Source organism: Lottia gigantea (genome assembly GCF_000327385.1).
Source record: "Lottia gigantea unplaced genomic scaffold LOTGIsca_75, whole genome shotgun sequence".
NCBI lineage: Eukaryota > Metazoa > Mollusca > Gastropoda > Lottiidae > Lottia > Lottia gigantea.
This window is the reverse complement of record NW_008710508.1, coordinates 494,966-515,298: the sequence shown is the minus strand read 5'-3', so window position 1 is coordinate 515,298 and position 20,333 is coordinate 494,966. Positions and strand designations below refer to the sequence as shown.

At 32.0% G+C, this 20,333-nt stretch overlaps 2 protein-coding genes across 2 annotated transcripts; both read left to right on the top strand.

Annotated features, from left to right (window-relative positions):
• The first annotated feature begins 107 nt into the window (after positions 1-107).
• On the top strand, positions 108-5,643 carry LOTGIDRAFT_236105 (hypothetical protein). Its single transcript, XM_009066303.1, has 10 exons — positions 108-288; positions 1,455-2,044; positions 2,188-2,307; positions 2,478-2,598; positions 2,876-3,002; positions 3,394-3,547; positions 3,832-4,024; positions 4,229-4,343; positions 4,619-4,683; positions 5,028-5,643. The coding sequence occupies exons 2-10, from the start codon at positions 1,455-1,457 to the stop codon at positions 5,187-5,189; spliced, it is 1,647 nt and encodes a 548-aa protein (XP_009064551.1). The 5' UTR covers positions 108-288; the 3' UTR covers positions 5,190-5,643.
• Positions 5,644-19,571: 13,928 nt separating this feature from the next.
• On the top strand, positions 19,572-20,038 carry LOTGIDRAFT_131610 (hypothetical protein; the record flags this gene model as incomplete). Its single annotated transcript, XM_009066302.1, has 2 exons — positions 19,572-19,715; positions 19,883-20,038. Coding segments are annotated over 2 exons (300 nt in total), but the record flags the coding sequence as incomplete, so codon positions are not given.
• Positions 20,039-20,333: the final 295 nt, after the last annotated feature.

The following is a 20,333-nucleotide window of genomic DNA, read 5'->3' as shown; positions in this document are numbered from 1 at the left end:
ATATAGTCCTACTGGTACTCCAAATCCAGATTTTCTATGTCTATAGTCTATGGTATTTTTTCTTCCAGACGTAAAGTTGATATGAAGGCATGCCAATCTCGTCTATAGAAAAAACAAAGTAGATGTCGAAGTCTTTTATGATGAAATCGATGCTGGTTGATTTCAATACTATTGGGATATTGTGAGCAATATTTCTACTTATAAAAGTTGTCATCTTCAAAATCTTTTATACAACCTAATCTTCCGGTAGAAAGAAAGACGATATATTTGACAACTAAGTTTACTAAGGTGGGTGTGATATGATAAAAGTGTTTACATTTGGAAATATTATACAGTCAAATAATCTAATTTCGTGCTAACCTATTTTTCGTGCATCTCCGGAAATGGTTAATAATTTACATTTGCGACCTTTCGTGACCTCCGCATTTGCTTGTTTTGATAAACACGTGTTATCTGTACAATATCAGCTAGTAGAATGATTCCAGTAGTTTCAAGCAAGGTAAAATGTATTAATGTATACTTTGACAAATACAAAATGGCGGATTTCAGTTATTACCAAACGTCGCAATTTTTTATCAGCCAAATTTCCTTATAATCCGTAGCTGTAATCGGAATTCCAAGTGTCGTCTGCTAGAATGTTTTCCTACGAATGAAGCCACGTGATCAACTAGCAGATTCCGTGTCAGCAGAAAAATTCTATGGAACACAATATGGGCCATATTCTTACTGTTTCATTTTTTATCATCTTTTCTTTATGAATCTCTCACTTTGACCCATATTTCATGATTAACCAACTCGACAACGGCGGCAAAATGTGTCGCCTACTTTCGTGTACAATGTTTGATCTATAGTCAGGAAAAACACGTTGTTTAGTGGTATAAATATCATTTCTGAGTACATGTATTTATCTTTTATATCAATTCATTATAACTAATGAATTTCCTTCAAACATTAAAAATATATATTGACGGACAAAATAAGATTAGAGTGATTTATTACTAAAAGTCATTGAAACAACATAAGAATATGGCCCACATTGTGTTCCATAGGATTTTTCTGCTGACACAAAATCTGCTAGTTTGTCTGATGTTGTACACTGGAATATATTCTAGAAAATGACGCTTGGAATTCCGATTACAGCTTGGGATTATAAGGAAATTCGGCCTATAAAAAATTGTGATAATTGGTAATAACTGAAATCTGCCATTTTGATTATATCAAAGTATACATTAATACATGATACTACTGGATTCATTCTATTAGCTGACATTGTACAGACAACTCATGTTTATCAAAACAAACAAATGCCTAGGTCACATGAGGTCGCGCATGTAAATTAGTAATCTTTTCCAGATATGCACAAAAAATAGGTTAGCACAAAATTAGTTACTTGACTGTATATTTGTAGTTTTAACGTTTCTACCAGTAATTATTAACTATTAACTTACTTTCAGATGGAGGGTTTATCAAATACAGGAAGAGGCAATGATAGTTGGACAGTTTTTATAAATCATAAACTAGTGGATGATAATGCTAATGGTTATCTATATGGAACAGTGAACAATGTAAATAATTCAATCTGTGTTCTAGTTCTAAAACAATCAAGAAAAATAAATCCAAATGACCTTAAACTAGTTGGAACATGGAAATCATTAAACAGGGAAAATGTCACAGACTTGACACTACTAGAATTAAGTGATATAGGTGTTGAATTAAAATTATCAACTTGTAATGATGATTCTATTAAATGTGAATTACTTATTCATAACGACCCAGTAGATTGTACATGTGTTTTATACAGTCCATCAGATTTTCAACAATCTTATATTTTTATGCAGAAAGCAATTGAAAATCAAATTAAAGAAGGAAGCTCTGTTTTACAACATGTTTATAAGTCTCTCGCCTACATTCCTAAACCAAAGCCGAATCTGTTATCCTGTATATTCCATGTGATATTTTCTGTGATATTGTTATGTCTAAAACTAACTGGTGTTATATTTCTATCTGATTTGTTTGTCGGTGCATCAAAGTATTTATTAAAAAAGTAAGTCAAATACTGGTACTTTTTATGAAGTATATTATTTGTTATTAAGCTTGAATTTCATCAAAAATGCATTAGTTTGAATGAACAAAATTAATGAGTATTATACTGGTATTGTATAATGTTATATTTTATCTTCATTTCAGAAGTCCCTGGTTACATAAATATCTACAGAATGTTGCTTGTTTATCACAGCTTTATGAAAGAATGGATTTTATTATATCTGTAAAAAATTATAATCAGCTGAATCCTTTAGAGAAATTAAGGTAACAATTGATTAACATAAGTAATGTATACTAGTATTTTGAAATTTTCATGGAATATTTCTTATTGCAATATTTTATCTATCTGCTTTATAAGTTCTAAAACTTTTGGATATACACAGAACAAAGTCTGAGACCACCTTGACATGATTTACAATTGATTTATTTTGTAGATGTCAGAATAGAATATGGAGTCAGATATCAGATTGTGTATTTGGTGTGTTATTTCTATTATTATTTTGGTATTATGATGTTCATAATCAACTCTTGGTGTTCACGGTTTATTGGACAAGTGTAAGTTAATTAGATTTGCCCCTTCAAAAAGGTTATTGTAGGATTCCTGATTTTATTTAGAAAAAGCCAAATAATTGAGCATCATAAAGGCAAAGAAATGCAAATATAAAATGCTTTTCACTTTCATATAATTATAACTGTGAAAATCTTAGAAAATAGTTCTCCAAATATCTAAAATGGATGCTCATAGCTATAGAAAACTGTCAAATTGAAGTCAATCACTTTTATTATAAAAAAATTACATTACTTATTACATTATTGTGATGTATAATTGTAGGATATTGCAACCAAGTTAACTGAATTGATTAATTTGTTAATGGGAGCACCAGCTGGATTAAAGCTCAACTATCTTCTAACACAGTTTTTAGGACAGTTTTTTTTATATCATGTTTATATTTGGACAGGTAAGGTATTTTTTATGATACATTGTAATGTGTGTCCAACTTGAAATCTATGGTTATTTTGTTTTTAAGGGATTGTAAAGAGGTTTTATATATGTACAGCAGCGATATGCACCATTTCACGTTTCAGTCTGGTGCCTGTGATTCTTGCATTTCCATTAAAATGTAGTATTTTTGACATCCCTATCACAAAAGCTGCAATATTTAAGGATCTTTGCAAAAAAGAAATCGTAAAATACTTCAACCTCTTCCAATCCCTTAAAAAAGAGTCATTGTTGACAGCTTTGTAATGAGTAAGTAATGGGAAAATGTCCTGTTGGTCAACAAAAAGATATATTTTATGACTATATGTATGAGTATATATATAACATAATGTGTTCCTTTTATATTACAGGATATGTGCAACTAATACAACCATTATTATCATGGATAGTATATTTATCATTACCAATCAGTATACTGGGTTTATCATTTCAAATCAGTTTATTACAAGATCTTTTATTCTTATTAACTATACATATTTATTGTTTTTATGTCTATGCAGCAAGGTACGTTCATTTTCATTATTACTTCTTCTGCTTATCTTTTAATTTGATCATTAATGCAATATACGAAGGTCTATATTATATTTTGAATGAAATCCATGAATTTTATCATTAAAATATTATGTTTCGCATTATATCAGTTTATACAATCTTATTTTATGAACAATGGACATGTATATTTGATATATATTTTGCTGACTAATTAAAGGTAGTATTTATTAATATGCAAATTCCAGATTTCACTTTGAGCTTATTGTAATTTAAAAAATTATTATTCTTTATTTTAGAGTCTACAATTTGGAGGTATCAACATTAGCAGCCCTATGGCGATTATTTCGTGGTAAAAAATGGAATGTACTAAGAGAACGTGTTGATACAGCAGCCTATGATATTGATCAGTTATTTTTTGGAACTCTTATATTTACTATTTTATTGTTTTTATTACCAACAATTTTATTATATTATACAGTATTTGTTTTAGTAAGTGACTAATTATTCTCTAGTTTGACAGAAATTCAAAATAAAAACAGTATAACCAATGGTTTGAATAAAACAGATTAAGACTGGTATGGTTAATCAATATGACTAGCTATACATATAATCCTGATATAACAAGAAAACAGTGTTCAGAATGCATGTCATTCTTATAATCCTAATGTCTTAAATTAGATTTGTTAATTTCAGTTTCGCATTATAATACTGGGAGTGCAAGGAATACTATCTTGGCTGGTCAATCTTATCAACACAGTACAGATCTTTTCCATAGCTGGCTGGTTGATCAAATCTAACATTGTAGCAGGTGAGATGCCCAATTTAGAACCTACAAGTTTATTGAGACACAATTAAATAGTTAAATTCTCAGAATTTTAAATTTGGACATTTTTGGCAGTACTATGTTTGGCATTAAAGGCAGTGGTAAATCTAAATTCTTACAACTTTAAGACTTTGAATGTATGAATAGAAGAGAATAAAAACGTGATTCAGTGTCATATTCCTGTTGAAACTTAATTTTGTTACTCTTTGGTCACAAACAATGATTCATACAAGTTAAGTTTCATCTTTTCTATTTTCCAGGTGATGTTTTATTCGATGTGGTGCCTGAAAAAGCAAATAAAAACTATCTTCTAGTCACCTTACAGGTAAATCAAGTAAATCGCAGTCTGCTGTGAGATAATCAGTAAACTGATGTGGTCTCGCTATCATTTAATTTCTGTAGTTACCCCCCTTGATGTGTTTATTTTTAATAGAGCCAAGTTACGTTTCCTTGTATTAGAAATATTAAAACAACTTGAATCATGTTTGTTACGCAATTTCTATGCGATCTTCGGTGAATCTCTGAGTAACAACATGATTCAAGTTCTGTTCTAATATTTCTATATCGCTCTACAATTGATGAATTGAGCACTATTATAAGAGTGAAAATATATTATTATTGTCAGTTACGCATCATAATTCTTTCATGTTGCTTTTTCATCTATTTCAGGCTTCACATTTACCATTAAGATCGTTATTTGATGTTCTGAAATCAAATACTGAAGACGAATTGAACAATTTCGAGCTGTCAATGTTTTTATCAAAAATATTTTATGGCAATCTTTTATATCCATGGATATCTCCGTCTCAATTGAAAACAAATTTTGTCTGATTTAACATTGATGAACATATTGAACAGAACTCAACATTTTGAATAACTTTTAATAACAATTCTCCATCACATTTTAGTTGACACTTTGTCGTAAGATTTCACAGAACAGATCTGTTGCTTTGAGTTTATGCTGAATCTGGATTTAAAATATAGATTTCTTTGATACACATGGATTGATTGCTCAATTCCACAATTCATGACCAAGTTTAATTGGTAATTAGAAAAGATCAATTGCATAGATAATTATCTGAACATATTTTCACTAGAAGCGTTCGATTTTCCGACTTGCCGATATTGCAATTTGCAGTTGCCACTCACTAAATGCTCAAAATTAATATCAGACCATCTGAAATCCGTTCACTTCCAGGGGGCCTCTGGCATAACTGTGTATGTTTTAATCAATTGATAATATATAATAATGGGCATATGAATTCATTAAATTCTCTCAAAATTGTACCTGTGTTGCTGACCTTACCTTACATCCATACAACGGCAAACAACGTTACAGATGAATAATTTTCACAAATTGTAATCAATTAATCAAAACTTTACTGTTTTGCCCTCTTTAATTCAAACCTTCACAAAGAGTAGATATAGATATTAATCAAGGCATTATCAAGATACATAGAATCTTTAACGAAAGGCTTTGTACTCTCCGTTTTATCACCCCTTTTAAAACAAATTCAGGTTGATCAAGTGTTTACATATAATTAAATACATATTTCAGAAGTTTTTTCATGTAGGCTTTTGATTTATAATGTTTCGATGTAAGCTACACACTGCAGTTTATTGCCGTTGACTGGAATAAATCACGTCAAAATTGCAATATAACCCTTTATTCGGTAGCGTACACAGTCCAATCAAATCGCTGTATTTACAAACTTCCGAAATGCAAGAAGGTGGCTATTGCAATCAAGTTTGTAATACCTTGATATTTTGTTTGGCTGAAGATATAAGCAACGTATAATACAATATGTTTGAAATCGATACTTTCTAAACTGCTGTCTCATTTATTTAATACATAAGAATAATATGAGTTATGTTACCCTGACTTGGATGCTATAACGTGTGTCGTCTTCGCATTTCGAATTTTTCGATATATTGAACTCTTGAGCACCAGAGAGACTTGCTAAATGAAGTATGTCACTCGGCTAAATCAATGGTGGTTGAATAATACCTATTTCACATAATCATGTTCATATGGGATATATGAATAAATAAATGAATGAATAATATATAAATAAAGAGAAGGAAGATTAAAACAGTTTTAACAAGGATACCGGTAGTAACTTACAGGGACAGATTCAACATCCGTTCGATCAATTGTACGGGAATTTTTTTGGCTAAGCTTATCAGTAATATAAACTCACCGTCGAATTTAATAGCATGTGTCGAGAATTAACCCGTTTGAATGACAAAATGACGACTCGTCATTTCGTAAGACTCTTGCCATATATGGAAAAGGCATATTTATAGAAATAGATTGTACATTTGTAGTATTTTTGAAGTTTATTAACAAATTACAAATTATTCAAGACCCATATCAAACCCTGATTATTAGTAATGTAGAACTTGACCGAGATCTCATCAATATATACATGCATACCAAGTTTCATCAAGATCGGATCAAAACTGTAGCCTCTATCGTATGGAAGGGGTTTTAGGTCTGAATACGATGATATGCTAATTTGTCTAATCAATTGTTGAAATGTTCAGAATGTCAAAATACTTATTATGATACCGTCAACTTTGTCATATTGCTTTAGTAGATTGTGATAAAACAAATGTGTTTTGTCATTTCCTCACTAATTACACGTTTACAGATCATTTTGGTATTATCATTTTAAACATATCATTTGGTATCATTTTGGTATTATCATTTTAAACATATCATTTTGGTATTATCATTTTAAACATATCATTTTCGACATATCATTTTGGTATTATCATTTTCGACATATCATTTTCAACATTTCTCTTAGCAATATGCAAATGAGGTCAAAAGGCGTGGCTTCCAGAAAAAAAATGTTTTCACACACACTAATGCAAAGTTTCCGTGGTAAATAGCCTTAAGAATTTGCCACGCAGTGTAGTAATGTTGTAGACGTGCCGTCTCTTGTCACTCTTGAACATTATATGCAGAACATTATAGTATACTCACCTCTAGAGCAGAGCTTTACTGTTGTTTGTTTGTTTGTTTTTTTTTTTGCTGAAAATGTATGACGATGAGCGGTTAATACCGAGTTATCTTTCCTTGGGAGGTTTTAGCGTGTGTTAAAACTTTTTTTTTTGGAAGCCACGCCTTTTGACCTCATTTGCATATTGCTAAGAGATGATAATACCAAAATGATATGTAGAAAATGATATGTTTAAAATGATAATACCAAAATGACCTGTAAACGTGTAATTAGTGAGGAAATGACAAAACACATTTGTTTTAACACAATTTACTAAAGCAATATGACAAAGTTTCCAAACGTATGAGTCAAAAATCAGCTGAAAGTTTCCAGACGTTAACTGTCACATACAGCTCTAAGTTTAATATGTTTACGTAAACAGCTAGGCCACTTAGCGCGTGCTTCAAGGATAACATTGGATTATCAAAGCTGTATTTTGAATGGCCCAATAAGTTTTATACACCAATCAGTGATAATTTAACATTCTTCCGTACCGAAATCGGGTAAATAATTAAAATCAACCTTTGCATCAGTATTTTTCATTTTTATTTTACCGAACTTTGTAAGCATTATGGAGGGCCTTAAGAAACGTTTACGACAAAGAAGGGTTACTGAATCTATGAATAAGAGTAAGATGAAACACTATATGCGTGGATACAGGGCCAAAAAGAAAGCAGAAACGATTTGTATTGGTGAAGAAATGATGAGATGGCAAGCGTTCAGACGTAATTATAATTGCAGTGATGACGAAGAAGCTGTTCAATTATTGCTCGATTTTATTGATAGGTAAGTTGTAATATTAAAAATATACAAATGTAGTTGTAAATAAAACCTTTTGAGCATGTCAGTCTCGAAATTCCTTTTCCGGGATGAAACTATATTGTATAGAAGCCAGGCCTATACATTATGTGTTTATAAAACGTTTAAACCTTTTTCACCCGACTATCACTTTTAAATGTTGCCTATCTAGCCAATACTTTATAATCCACAAAATCACAAAAGCTATATGTCAATACTATTCTTCGTGAATAATTATGCGCGTTCAATCATCGTTTTCTCTAGTGTCTATATACTTAACAAAAACTATAGTAGATCGATCTATGTAGGCCAGCAATTACGTGTGCACAATATTGCGATATTTTCTAGTTTAAAAATAGCTCAACCACATAGCTTGTTGACTTGGACTATTCTAAAAGTGTGTTAAATTGTATGGTGGCTAAATATTGACATGATAAACACAAGCCTTATTGATAAAATTTAGGGTTTCAAACCGAGGCTTACATACTGATTTCGATGTACAGGTATGCAAGTTCAAATTCAACTGTCACTAAAATTATAAGTATATCTTAAACGGTCTTGAAATGCTGGCAATTTGTTATATATAGTTAAAAGAGTGACAATTCATAGGCCTATTTATTATGGACCAGTCCATTTTCTATCTTAGATGTTGGCCTAATCGTCCTAATCGTCTGGAAAAAAATTGTGGTAAACCAAATTGAGATGGATGAAGATAGGGTTAGGGGTACCAAGCAATTTAATGTGATAGGGAAAATTTAATACCGCTATATATTTCTTTTTAAAAAAAGGCTGATGAGATAATTAACTACAAAACAGCAGACGATGAAAAAATTACAATAGCATAGCCATGAGTCATATTTTACAATGATCACGTGATCAGAAAAGGCCAATGTGTAAAGTCTGGAAAAGCACGTATTTACTATGGATGTAACATTAGTTCTTTTTAAAAGTGAGGGATATGCGAGTCTCTGTGGCTTCGAATAAACAGTCGAAACCAAAGTCCTTTGGTGGAATATTCGATGCAACTTCTTTTTTACTGTTCTTGCTGCAGGCCCGTCACGCCAGCTTTTAGTCGTAAACTCATAATCCACATCTTTCCCAAACAAAAAATATTGAACAGGCCAAAGTAGGCAAACGTTTTTTTTTTTGCTAAGAAAGTAGGTAAGACAGCCAATCAGGGTTCTTCTCATTTACATAATGCTATTTTGGGGCATGCGCAGCTCCGATGTGATGAGGCGGCCATTTTGTTTACCAAAATTATGTTAACGTCTTGTTATAAAATCCATCCAAAAAACTGAACTCATGTATTCAAAAGTAAGTAATATTCAAGATATTTGTCAATCTAACTGTTATTTGAAGCGTCACGAACAATTGTCATGTTGATTGAACCGTAAATTCTTCTCCACAACGCCACCCTTTGTTTGCTTCGAACTGAACAGGACTTTGTGGAGATAGCAATTTTAGCTTTGTTGTTGCTTCGACTTTTATTATAGAGAGTGTGATTTACAACTAATTATGATCTTACTTGACTAACACCTTTGGTTTAAACAAGAAATAACCAATTTCGTTGAAGTTAATATCACCAACAAAGACATCCAAATTTTACATTTTGTTATTTTGAGCCGACCCCTTCAATTATCTTTGTCTGTTACAGTTATCACGTGATCGGGTAGTGAGCTTATGGTTATTAAGTGGTGTGCGATGATAGCCGAGTTGTTTGCGTATCTGCGAATCTAGTTTGCGAATCGATACGGTGGTAAATCATAACAAATTGAACTTTTTATCCAATTTCTTTGAAAATTTTACTCTCAGTTGGCATTCAAGTAGTGTATTTAAGGTTCAGAAGTTTTTGAAAATGATAGATATTATATTTTATACATGTATGAATATGAGTATTTACGTTGTAGAAGTACACTTTATAGCGGATAGTTTGTGTTGAGGCATTGCAATTCAGTAGATAATACGGCTATTATTATAACGGCCACGGTCTAGTATTCTTCTTCCGTTATAGAGTAGTCTACCAATTACTTTCATATTACGATTACGTGAGTATTGAATGCCCGAATGGATTTTTGTCCTTTCTCAAGCCGAATAAGGTATTCGCTTTAGACTGTTTACAGTGCTCGTGTAAAGCTCATCCTTCATCAATTCTATGCCTGTACTATACGTCTATAGGTCCTGACTATTGCTTCTAGATACTTGTATGAATGTCTAGATTAGAATATTCATGCTTCTCCGATAAACTTATTAAAGACATTTCTCTTATGTTCAATTCACGAAGATCGATATTTTATTTTTTTCAGACATCTAACTTTAACTTAAATTAGATGTCAAATTCGTGTTCACTGAAAAATTTAGGTCAAGGACATAATGGCAGAGTGTTAATTTACAACCAGTTATTCTGAAATCTTCCCCATGGAAATGCTAAGCATGACCTGCACATTGTGTTCTTTCTCATTAACCGATCAAAGTTTGCAATTTAATCAACTTAGAACGACATGGGCGTGGAAATCGCCCCTATATACTAAAACAATTTAAATCATTGTTCTTTGTCAGGTTCGAGTTGGCCAGGTTGTAGGCCTAGTGAACTGATCTCGTGCTCTTCGTCTTCAATCTATTTATAGCATTTCCCCATTGTCTATAGTCGATGTCCAGACAGTAGATGTAGGCCTCTATAAAATTCAGATATTTTTTATCTTGCCTGATTAAAGATACAAAATCTTATTAGTACAAGTTTTCTTTCATGCAAGCCTGAAACATAAATGTTTGAATGTGTGATTTTCGACCTTGAACTTGCTCTAGTTGTTGCGCTGAAGCACTGACGATTAAGGGGAGACAACAAAATTTTTCTCTGGGGAAACCAACAACAACTATTTCAATAACTAAGGCGTTCAAAAGAAGTACAAAATTATTTTCTTTCCTTTTTAGACAGTTTCTAAGTCAAGTCGGTATGCCAGTGGTGGAGAAAGAAGGTATGCAATGTAAGTAGGCCCAGTATCTAATCAATTTGTTTGCTTTCCGTGGATCAATAAGTCTGAAGGATGAATTGATAGATTGAAAAGGAAACATCTTGGACATGATTGAGTTTGATCAGATAGACCAAAGTAGGCCCCTTGAGACCTTGTCTCCAGCCTGTAAGAATTTTTATAGTACATATCCTCTCAGACATCATTTACAGTAATTAGTATTTTCATCTTTTCAGCAAAAATTAAAAATGTTGCTAAAAAATCCACAACAAAAAGGCCACACTCACAGTTCAGGAACTATACAGGTATTCGATATTTGAAAGAAAGGGACACATCAACAGTTGCAATTGACGCCATGGATTCAACAGATACTACAAATGTTTATGAAGAAACTCTGGACAATTTAAAGTCATTGAATGGTGCTTCGGTGAAGGAAACTTGGGACAATAGTGATACAGAATTAAAAATATTGAGTACAGAAAGTGTACAGGACAATGGCTTATTGGATAAAATTCCTTCAGAAGATGCTGTAGAACATGTTTCAACTGATGAGGAAGATAATCTTCTTAATCTATCAGATGCAGAATCACAAGACAATAATTTGAATAATGATCAAAATATGGAAAAAAATACTGACTCAGCCTCCCATCAATTTGCTATCGGTGTTCAAGTGAGAAACTCTGTCAGAGATATTATGTCCAAACTTGTTAAAGATGGAAGCCCAGAGGTTAATAAGATCTTAGCAAAGCCAAAAGGAGATGATAGCTCAAGAACAAATTCACCAAAAACTATAAAACCGTATTGTGAAAACAAATCTGATTTAAATGCCGGTAGCAAAATAGTAAAGGGGAATTTATTTGAGATTATGTCAGCTGAATCTGTAACGGACGATGCGATTCTAGACTCAAGTTCTAAACCATCCAACAGTAAGTACTTATTGCTGTGGTTCACCTATGTACACATGTTGACACAAGATTTCTTCATAATTTTTGTTCATTGAGGAATGAGCATGCTAGTTATTCAACTGTAGTTAAAAGCTATTTTTCATGGCACAAGATTTCTACTTTGGTTACATTCTTGGCTATTTTATGTGCCATCTATTGGCATTTTTTTATTCTGAATGATAATTGGTCTTCATCTTGAAGAAACATTGAAAGTAACATACATCAAGAAAACTCAATTACTATTGAAATTTTTTGTATTACTGTAATTAACTCTCAGAGAAATTCTTGGAGAAAATTCCAAATTTTCGTTCTGAATGCTATAATTTATAGATAACCCCTGAACTGCAAAAATCGCTTAATCCTTTCAAATATACTCCAAACTAGAAATTGATTGCACTTTCTTTTTACGGTATATATAATGTCTTTTCGTATATGGTGATGTTTCAAGTAAAGACCACTCGTCCTTTTAATTTATCAAATACAGATAATTCTGTACACACCTGACACATTGATTCAAAGGTATCAAACATTGAAGGTAAGCTGTGAACGATAATATTTACTGATTAGCTTAGCTTAAAAAAAATTCTGTTTATGAGACTAAGTATGATTTTTCAAACGAATTTAAAACATGTCCTTTTAAGCTTAACTTTTCTTGGATGCTCTTTCATATTGACTAGGTTGGCTACCACATTATGTACCGATAAACAATGCTCCATAGTTTGTTGCAAGATTATTTAATTTCTTCAACCTGCACTGACTTTCCTTCCTAGCTTTAATAAGCTTATATGTATGCTAATGTCTTGTGTGTATATTTTGCTTGTGTTGTGTTATTTTTTCTTTTCTTTTTTTCTAGCTTTATTTGGCTTTTGCACAGCTGATAAAACAATTTTATTTGTTTGATGAAATTATCTCCCCTTTTAAAAAATAAAACTAATCTTCAAATCAACTTTTATTTATGCTTTCTTAACTTATTAACTGGCTTTACCACTTTATTCAAGATATGCTTTGGAATTTAATGGGAGATTTTTTCTTATTTTAGTTTTAAGTGTGGAAGTGGGTGAAGATACCAACAATTTTTCTGTTTCCATCAAAACTAAACCACAATCCAATACAAACACACAAGACAATACCATCTCATCACTGTTTTTATCTGATCAAATTTCTGTGATTAATAGTGCTGTTGGTGCTCTAAGTGCTGATAATTCTGATATTATCAATAATTCAGTCAGTGCTACAAATTCTATAGGCAGTTTAGATTCTTCAGACAAAGTCTCTTATATTCTGGAGTCTGTTAATGAGGATTGTTCCAATTTAAGTACACTTCAGAAATTAGAAAGTAATCAGGATAAGGTATTAAATAGAACGAATAGAGAAAATTCACATGAGAATAAGACTTCAAATTTAAGACATTCTAACCTTTTCTCCAATTTTGAAACTCCTTCAGATAACCTTATTTCAAACACAAACATTAATAAATCAAATATAATTGAATTTTCGGAAAATAAATTAAAATTTGCTGAAAATGTAGAAAGAAATAATTTGGAGACAGTTGATATGGATGTCTCTAATGATATAGAGCAATGGGATAGAATAGAAAATTCAGACAGTTTTAAAGATGAAGTTTGTGAAATTCCCCTTAAAACTGTTCAGCCTTATGATGATATCTCTGATTCCAATGATAGTGGTAATAATAAACCAGGCAGCTTACAATTAGTATCAAAACAAGGCACTTACTCTGATAATGATATTTTAGATTTGAATGAAAACTTAGATTCCCCTAAACCGGAATATTCTAAACCTGTAGATGTCAAAGTAGGTAAGGTCTTAAATGAAAAGGACAACCCTAAAATATTTTCTGAGGAGAAAACAGATTTTAAATCTAATTCTTTTGACAATAAGGAAGACACAATAAAGGTAGACAGTAATAAAAGTGTGAATCCATTCCAGTTCTCTGTGGATGATGATGATAATAATAGTAATAGTAATATATTTGCTAAAATTAATATTGATGAAATATGTGATAATTTGCTAATGGATGAACCAAAACCTGATGTTTCAGTGAGTAATAAAGGTAAAGATGATAAAGTGCAGGATGAAAAAGGCGGCAATGACAGTAACCTGATGAAGAAATCAAAAGATGTTGGTGTTGGAATGAAGATTGAATCATTAGACATGGCATCAAATGAAAAAGTAGAATCCTTAAAAGAACCTAACACCATTGGAGTTTCTGATGAAGAAAAAATTAACAAGACAGACCTCAACTTAGATGATGGTAAGATTCAGAAACCTGAGGGTATGGATATTGACGATACCATTGTTGATAAGCCAGAAAGTGAAAGCAATGTTGAAAGTCACATAGAATCAAATTGCAGCACCTCTTCAAAGCTTCAAAGCATGGATATTGACAACTCCAATGACTTTAAATCAGAAATAAAGACTGAAATGAAAAAAGTAGTTAAAATCGATTTTAGCTGTAGATCTGATGAAAAATGTAACATAGACCAAGATAACAAGGTGAAACAAGATGACAAATCTGATATTAAGGTTGATTTGGACAAAAAGAAAAGTGTGAAAGATGAAAAGACTGAATCCATGGGCATGGATAATGACAATATCAGATTTAATTCTTTGTCAAAAATTGACCCCCCTACTACTTTTAGAAACATAGATAGTAAATCTATTATGAATCTGGATATAGAAACCAAGATTGAAGAAAATATTGACAAAAAGTCAGAAATTGTTGCTGAAAGAAAACGGTCTGGAGAAAGTCCAAACACTGAAAGCCAGGCACCACCAAAACGATCTAGATTAGACATCATGATTGGTAAATTAGGTAGTCAGATTGGTATAGCTCCTGAATCTGTGCCAGATCCAATAGATTGTGACACTCTATCTGACTCAGAAACAGAATCTAAAGAAGGTAGTGAGGATGCTAAGTCAGAAGATGAAGAATCAAAATCCATGATGGAAGATGATGATGCAAAGACAATATATGAAGAGATGAAGAAGAAAGACTGTTTAGAAGATTCTACAGATGGAGCAACAGTAAAAGAAAAGGCAAGCACAGTGAAGACAGTCAAAGATGAGAAAGATAAACAAGAAGCTAGAAAAGAGATGATAAAAGAATCTGAACCTGCAATATCAGAACCAAAGAAGATTGAATCTTTAAAAGAGCCAGAAGAAGTGAACTATTCAGCTACCACTATCAGCGATGATGAAGATGATGATGTAAAAGTTATTGAGGAGCCAATAAAATCATCTGATACCATTCAGTCACTTAAGAACCAAGATATATCATATGACTCGGTAAGATTGTTTTCGTAATATTAATTGACATTAATTAAATATTTTTTGCTTTATTATTTTTTTGTAATCAAGGAGTAAACAGCTAAAGATGCCTGGTCCTGCTCTAAGTCAAACACTAGCAAATAACACAGAGAACTTTGTTTGGCATAATTGTAGCTGACTGTGCTGCTTGTTTTTGAGGTTCTGAAGTACAGTCAGAGTGTTGGTTCTTTACATGCTGTGGATTCTAATCCTGTGTTATAGTCATCTTCACTCATAATTCCAGTCGACCAAGTGTATTGATAATCCAGGAAAAATCAATGCCAAAATGTTTGGCAAAGGACCAGCTGGTGGAAAGGATCCATAATTGTGAACCTAATTTGTTATCCTTGTAAAATATATATGTTATTTTCTCTTTCTTTCTCTATATTTATTAAGATCACAAATAATCTATTTATAACTTATTTTATGTATGGTAATAGGAAGTAAATCTAGACCAAGTCATCAGAAAGAGAGTGTTGCAACTAATAAAATCTTATAGAGATGAAACTATAGCAGCTTTACAAACCAAAGTTAATTTTTTAACAAAAACAACCGAACAATGGAAGAACACTTCTAAAGAATTACAAAAACAAGTGGTAGATTTAACTATAGTACAACAACGATTAGATAAACGTAAAGCTGCTACTGCTGCCCTCAAGGTATTTTTTACTTTAGATTAGTAAAGTCCATATGAACAATCTTGTCTAAATGAAAATATCAATCCTTATTCCTTTTCAATAGCTGTCTTCCAAAAAAGCTTGAATATACTATGTAACATAACTAGGGATACTATAGGTCTAAACAACACTTTGTCATTTAAGTTGTTTACTCTACATGTATTCTATCATTTAAGAGTATAACAAGTCGCTCCATAGGATGTCAAGTCGATACCACTAAAGTAAGTACAAGTTACAATGTCCCATACTATCTCATTGCATTTCATTTACATCTTTATGTAAGGTACACAATGTAGACAGTAGATTTGTGAAATAGAAGGATGTCAAAGAACAGATACTTGCAGCATACATTTTTTAGAATTTGTTTGATGTGATCTGGTTATTGTAGCAGTTGAATTTATTTCTTCAAACACATTCAATTTCAAGGTTGTTTTTATACACCCACATGAATTGGGGGGCAAATATGGTTGTCACCCTTGTCCGTCCGTCTATTGGTCTGTCAGTCCGTTTGTCCACAATTGCTTGTAAATACTCTACAAGACACAATTCTTAACTGATTTCGACAAAACTTGGTTTGGTTGTTTGTTATCACCCAAGGATGAACCCTTTTTAAAATCAGAAAGATCAAAAAATAATAAGTAGGCCTATGAGTTATTGTTCGCGTTCAATTTTAGCTTGTAAACACTCTAGTAGGCACAATTCTGGACGGATTTTGACGAAACTTGGTGTGTGTGTGTGTGTAATCATAAGGATAAACCCCACTAAAAATCAGAAAAATTAAAAAATATTAAGTATGAGTTATTGCCCTTGTTCTTGAAACTGCATTCAATTTTTAGCTCGTAAACATTCCAGAAGGCACAAATTTAGACGGATTTTGATCAAACTTGGTATAAGTGTTAGTAATCACCCAAGGATGAATCCTATTGAAAATCACAATAATCGAAAAATAATTAGTATAAGTTATTGCCCTTGTTTTTGAAAACACGTTCAATTTTTAGCTCATAAACGCTTTAGATGGTTCAATTATTGACAGATTTTGGCGAAACTTGTTGCGAGTGTTTGTTGTCATCTAAGGATGAACCCTAACGAAAGTCAGAAAAATCAAAAAATATTATTGCAGTTGTTCTTAAAAATGCGTTTAAGTTTTAGTCTGTAAACACTCTACAAGGTTCAATTCTTGACAGATTTTGATGAAACTTGGATATTATTCAGTATCACCTAAAAAAGTTCAAAAGAAGTTTATAACTGAAGGTTGAATATTTCATATATCATATTGTTACTGTACTGCCAAATATTTTATTTTAAAAATGGGCGTATATTACCTTGCCTGGCAAGCTATCTTTTAGCAAGAAGGCACAATTCTTGACAGATTGAAGAAACCTGGTCAGTGGTCAAATTTATTTCATACTGGAGATTGATACTGTTCTGCCAAATACTCATAAGCCTATGTCCACTGTAAAATAAAATCTATGAAATATTTGTCTAAAACATAATAATTTTTCCAAGCTACAAAATGGAAGTGATATGCTTAAATCTCCACCTAAACCTGTTAAATATACATCATATACTACTGTACCTCCCAATACTGGTCAAAATATGGTTTCTATGATAAAACAACAACCACGTCCAACACCATCAGTTACTACTCCTGTTGTAAATAACATGTCTCAGGTAAGCTTTTAACTCATAGAAAGTCTGTGATTAAAATTATAAACTATGTAAGGATTGGTACATACCTCCATAAAGAAAGGGAATTCTGAAATAATTTTGTGTATGTTTTGTTGTTGAATAGGAATTTTTCATGAATGGATATGCAATCCAAGACCTACAATGATATTTTACAGTACAAATTTCAATTTTAACAGTAAAATGTTAATCTACCAGTGGTTTTAGTTTTAACTTTAAAGGCAATTCTTGTTATTTTTGTTCTTGAAACAATTCATGACTCATTAAGAATTCAAAAGTAATTTGAATGACTTAGTTGTCTAATTTTTAAAATATCTTTTTTAGTTATTATCAGCGACAGCAGAATCAAGAAATACCAACATAAATAATGTAAGACAGGGAGCTGGTGTGAGTTCTGTAAGAAATCTACTAGAAACAACAGGACGTGCCAATATTACTCAAACTTCTTTGAGCACTTCTGCTAAGAATGTGTCATATTCAGGAAAAGTGATTGACTTAACTGCTGATGAAGAAAATACAAAAAAACTTTCCAATTCTCAGGTTAAACCTCCAATTATGGTACCAGTGTCGAATATACCTATAGGTTCAAGTCAATTGCCGGGTCTTCCTCCTGGTGCTTCAATTTTACTCAGTGGACCTTCTGGTACTCAAATAGTGAACCATCAATTTAACAAAATGAGTGGTGCATTACAAGTAGTGACAGTAAGTTCTGGAAGTCAGATACGACCTGGACAATTTTTAACAGTCTTGCCATCAACTGCTGTAACTAGTGGTAATATACGACCACAACCTGTTACCATGACAACAACAGTTCCCTCAGTTACCTCAATCGGTACAACGCCTGTCCGTCAAGCGCCACCTACCAGTACACCTGCACCCACAGTCAAAAAGGTAAGTAAAGGATATGTAGTGAAATAGTTATTTACATTGTTCAATAAAATACATGCATAATTGTTTTATCTAAGTCTTCAAAAATAGATCAGATAAAATCTGTATCATTGAATTTACAGAATGCTTTCTTGGCTTTTGCCAACTTCAATTCAATAATTCACATTGAGTCTGTTTTAGAATTAATGTTTGTTTTTTACTAAATCCTTGTTACACAAACGCAATAGATTTATATTGAGTCTAAGACCAAGGAAGCAAAAAATATGTTACAGTGGCCATTGCTTTTGTAAAAACTATGTCACACATTGCGTACATTTTATTGGAAATTGTCAAATGAGTAAACATTTTGATATATTTTAGACATTAGCATCTAATCATCCAGCCCCCCTACCCCCACAACCTATCAATAGAACACCTAATGGTGGTGTGAAAGGACTAGTACCACCTAAACCAGATCTAAAAATATCTCGAGTTAGTCAGGGTAAGAAAATATGTACATAAATTAAAGTTTACGGATTCACAGCTTTTATTTGAAAAAGGTGAAATTAATTCACAAAATAAGCAATAGACTCATAGATTGCTTTACAATGGCAGGAAAGATTTTGTGACAGAAAAAGTGCAAAGTTTGATTTATGTCATGGGAGGGGAGATAAATCATTCTCTTGGCAAACCTAATTCTTTTCTGCGATTTTGTCAATTCCAACTTCATAGCTAATATTGCTTGTTCGGTATAGGCCAATGACTGTTTGTGGGCAAACATTCCTGGAGGTCATCCTATTGGCTTTAAGGTCTTGAGTCCCTATACATTATATTGGTTTGTTCCAGTGCTATATTCTTTATGGCATGTATAGTTTCTATTACAATCTTTTTAACTTAAACACGGTAGTCATGAAAAAGTTTGTCCATCTTTACATCAAGTCTAAAACTGATCATGTTTATTGTAGGTATTGTTCTATCATGGACTATCACACAAAATTTAAGTTTATATTCTGAAATAGCTTCATATCAACTGTTTGCTTATCAAGAAGGTTCAACACCACCACACTCAAATCTGTGGAAAAAGGTATGTTTTATATCTAATGTTTAGGCATCTCCTCCTCAGGAATAAAAATATTTTTTTCCACTTTGTAGACAAATAAGAGGCATACATGTTCATCAAAATATTTAGCGATAAGAATAAGGCATATTACTTTTACCTCTCTTATTATATAAATACTATATTTTTTATAGGTTGGAGATGTAAAAGCCTTACCCTTACCAATGGCTTGCACATTAACACAGTTTCAAGAAGGAAATAAATACCATTTTGCTGTTCGTGCTATAGATGTTTATCAAAGAATCAGTGATTTTAGTGAACCAAGCTCTATTCATCTATTTGCTCTGTAATTTGTGTCCCTACTCATTTCTATGAAGCTTATGTTTGTCATCATATATTCAAGGACCAAAGAAGGCATTTAGGTATTATCGTTTTCAGTTAGAGTTACTTTATCATTATGAACAAATCAGTTATTTAAAGGACAACAGTCCGGAAATTTCATCATAGTGTAAGATATTATTTTGGGTCTAAATCTTCAATTGTAAAGTTTTCATGGAGAGTACACCAGCAAAACATATTGCCATTGAATATGGGACAGCAATGGTTGTTGAAGGTTATTTTATTACTTATGTTAAATGTCTAAAC